A 3,823-nucleotide genomic window follows, 5' to 3' on the forward strand; every position below is an offset into this window, starting at 1 on the left:
GGGTACTACGCGTCCCATCCGCTCCACCTCACAAATTTCATCATTTTTTCTCTCGATCTAAAGATTCACATGAAATAATTTTTTCAATGCCAATTTTTGCTTTTCATTTTCTTCAAATTTTCTTTCGTCCCTAGAACTAGGTTGCCTAGTTACGAAAACTTTATGGAATTACCTTGCTCAGAAAAACAATGTTTTTAATTTCAAAAAAAGAAACAATGTTTTCTCCACCAAAAGAGAAACAATAGTTCGCGCCATTGCGTACACCAGCGCGAAAACATCGCGCCCCGCCCACAGCCCAAAACTTTGGCGCCGGCAGCCACTCCTCTGACCCAGTCCGCCACTCCAGCAACCGGCGCCTCCCGCCAGGTCATCGATCCGCGGCGTCTCTCCCCCGGATCGCAATCTCAACCGTGCATTCCATCTGCATCGAACGGCAGCCACACGCCTCCTCCCACCTCTCGCCCACCATAAAAATCCCCTCCCCACCTCCGGCAAATCACAACACAATTCACAACCGCTCCTCGACCTCCTCCATCCGCCCGCAGCTCGAGCCAAGAAGAGATCGTCAGCCATGTCTGGCCGCGGCAAGGGAGGCAAGGGGCTCGGCAAGGGCGGCGCTAAGCGCCACAGGAAGGTGCTGCGCGACAACATCCAGGGCATCACCAAGCCCGCCATCCGCCGCCTGGCTCGGAGGGGCGGCGTGAAGCGCATCTCGGGGCTCATCTACGAGGAGACCCGTGGCGTGCTCAAGATCTTCCTCGAGAACGTCATCCGCGACGCCGTCACCTACACCGAGCACGCCCGCCGCAAGACCGTCACCGCCATGGACGTCGTCTACGCGCTCAAGCGCCAGGGCCGCACCCTCTACGGCTTCGGCGGCTAGGCTCTTCCTCGCCCCCCCTGCAGATCCCAAAAGTTGGATGACACCGCGACTTGTGTAGTTCTCTGTTTGCTCTGTAGTTCGAACTGTATCGTGGAACAAAGTGGTTCGCATGTGTTGCTGGAAATCAAACCTGTCCCAGTGAAATACCGTGTCTCTGATTTTGTCCTGCTGCATCTCTGTTTATGTGAAACTGTTATTTCTTCTGTGATGCGAAATTGTGTGTGCTTGCGAGTTGGATTGTTTTGCCATTCTTTTTCCTGGAGACCCTGCCAGATCGTTCTTGCTTGCTGAAAAATTTGTGTATGGCTGAATCAGGATCATCATTTGCTCGGACTGAGATCCAGTCTAACGGACAGCAGTGACCCGAAGCAAAAGAGGCCTGGGCATCCATCCAACACAGCTAAACAAAGAAAATGCTTCAGCCTTGGTTGTTCAATCACTAGTTAATACAATCAACAGTTTTCGTTCAGCTAACAATACGAATGTAACAGTACTAACAGCTTATATATGTACTGAATAAAAGAATATGGCAGAGATAAGATAACAGTTTTTTTTCAGAGATAAGCTACAGTTCCTTTTTTGCAGAGAATGAATCAGAAAGTTAGTAGAGATAAGCTACAGTTTTTGTAGAAATAAACTACAGTTTTTTTCAAAGAATGAATCTACTTAGAAGAGAGAATATGTTAGTACAGAAATAAGAAGAGATAAGCTACAGCTTTCACCTTGTGTACTTCTCACTCCCACACAGTACAGAAATTAGCAAAGATAACCTACAGTTTTTCTTTCACCTAGTGTACTTCTCACTCCCACATAGTACAGAAATTAACGAAGCTTAGCAGAGATAAACAATATGTGACTACTGTCCAGAGATTAGCATAGATAAGCTACATTTTTTGCAGAAAATTGAAGAGCAATAGTAAGCAATATTGCCATCCTTCCATACAACACGCCTTTCTTCAAATGTCTTAACAGACAACAAGCCACTTGTCATTGAAATTCATAAGATCTTGTACAATTTCGGAACCAAGTGGTACCACTTAAACAATGATCCAAGGGTAGAAATTGGCCATTTCACTTGTACAATTAGGCCACAAAATACTATGGTTAGCCCTAAAATAATATAGTTAACCATGTCCAAAATACGATCTAACGAACTTGCATGCTAGAACATATCAGCATCATCACAAGGTGTAGCCGACAAGACCTGCTGGGTGAAACTGATGATGCCATTCCATTCTTGAAGCTCCAAATATGTTCCTTTGTTGTTTTCATACCTCTTCACTTGTACTTGAGGCTGCACACCATCCTTTTTATTTGGAGCTTCTCCTTCCTTTTTCTTTTGTTGGACACCATCCTTTTTCTTTTGTTGCTGCCAATGAAAAGTATACTAATTAGTTTACAAATGAACAACACAACATAGCATGTACCGTTGGCAACATACCTTTGCTCCTTTTGTTGTTGGTGCAGTAGCTTTACTTGATTTGCGCTTCCTCTTGAGTAACTTATCGAGCCAAGTTTGTTTTCTCCTTAAGTTTGATGATTGAACCTCTTTTTTCTTCAGCCGTGCAGAACTAAGTATTTCCTGCACTTTTGGGTCAACATTTTCTTTGTCTTTATATGGTTCACTCATAGCACTAGTGGCTGCATTGAGTAAATCCTCTATGTGTGGAGCAACATCATCAAGTGCACTTTCCAGTAGCACACAACATTCCGGAGAGTTGGCTGATTTATGTGCCATATTGTGAAACTTATAAGACAGGTCCTTGTATCGAAGTTGAGCTTCCAATTTTGGATTTTCTATCACGTTCCTTCCTTGCCTATCTTGTATACTTCCATTGCGCGCTTCTCTAGTCCATCTCTTTAGAATATAATGCTTTCGCAATGTCTTTATATTCATCAAGTCAAGAACTTTTAGACCATGTCCACACAATATCCCTGTCCTATTAAACATTACACAACTACAAGAAACCGTTTGAGTCAAAGGATCACCTACAACTATGCGCTCCTCCTCAAACTCTAAATCACCGTGCAAACTCCCAATGGTAACAACAAATTTGTTATTTCGATCCAATACTCTACAACATGCAGCCATGGATCTTTCATACTCACCTTGGAAAGTTTCAAAAATAATTGGAGTGTACGCTTTGCTTGCTTGCACCAACATAGGGGTGCACATCTTAATTCTTGGCAACTTCTTCCTCGCCTCAAATTCCGAATCCAATTCCTTTGTTCTTTTGACTTCCACCTGAAGGAAATATGCCCTAGAGGCAATAATAAAGTTATTATTTATTTCCTTATATCATGATAAATGTTTATTATTCATGCTAGAATTGTATTAACCGGAAACATAATACATGTGTGAATACATAGACAAACAGAGTGTCACTAGTATGCCTCTACTTGACTAGCTCGTTAATCAAAGATGGTTATGTTTCCTAACCATGGACAAAGAGTTGTTATTTGATTAACGGGATCACATCATTAGTTGAATGATCTGATTGACATGACCCATTCCATTAGCTTAGCACCCGATCGTTTAGTATGTTCCTATTGCTTTCTTCATGACTTATACATGTTTCTATGACTATGAGATTATGCAACTCCCGTTTGCCGGAGGAACACTTTGTGTGCTACCAAACGTCACAACGTAACTGGGTGATTATAAAGGAGCTCTACATGTGTCTCCAAAGGTACATGTTGGGTTGGCGTATTTCGAGATTAGGATTTGTCACTCCGAATGTCGGAGAGGTATCTCTAGGCCCTCTCGGTAATGCACATCACTTAAGCCTTGCAAGCATTGCAACTAATGAGTTAGTTGCGGGATGATGTATTACGGAACGAGTAAAAAGACTTGCCAGTAACGAGATTGAACTAGGTATTGGATACCGACGATCGAATCCCAGGCAAGTAACATACCGATGACAAAGGGAACAACGTATG

The 3,823-nt window shown here is 43.2% G+C and overlaps 1 protein-coding gene across 1 annotated transcript; it reads left to right on the forward strand.

Moving 5' to 3' along the window:
* Positions 1-494: 494 nt before the first annotated feature.
* Positions 495-1,027, forward strand: LOC123157000 (histone H4). Its single transcript, XM_044575248.1, has one exon. It carries the CDS (start codon positions 572-574, stop codon positions 881-883), a length of 312 nt encoding a protein of 103 aa, XP_044431183.1. The 5' UTR covers positions 495-571; the 3' UTR covers positions 884-1,027.
* The last annotated feature ends 2,796 nt before the right edge of the window (positions 1,028-3,823 follow it).

The sequence above is a fragment of the Triticum aestivum genome, chromosome 1A (assembly GCF_018294505.1).
Source record: "Triticum aestivum cultivar Chinese Spring chromosome 1A, IWGSC CS RefSeq v2.1, whole genome shotgun sequence".
NCBI lineage: Eukaryota > Viridiplantae > Streptophyta > Magnoliopsida > Poales > Poaceae > Triticum > Triticum aestivum.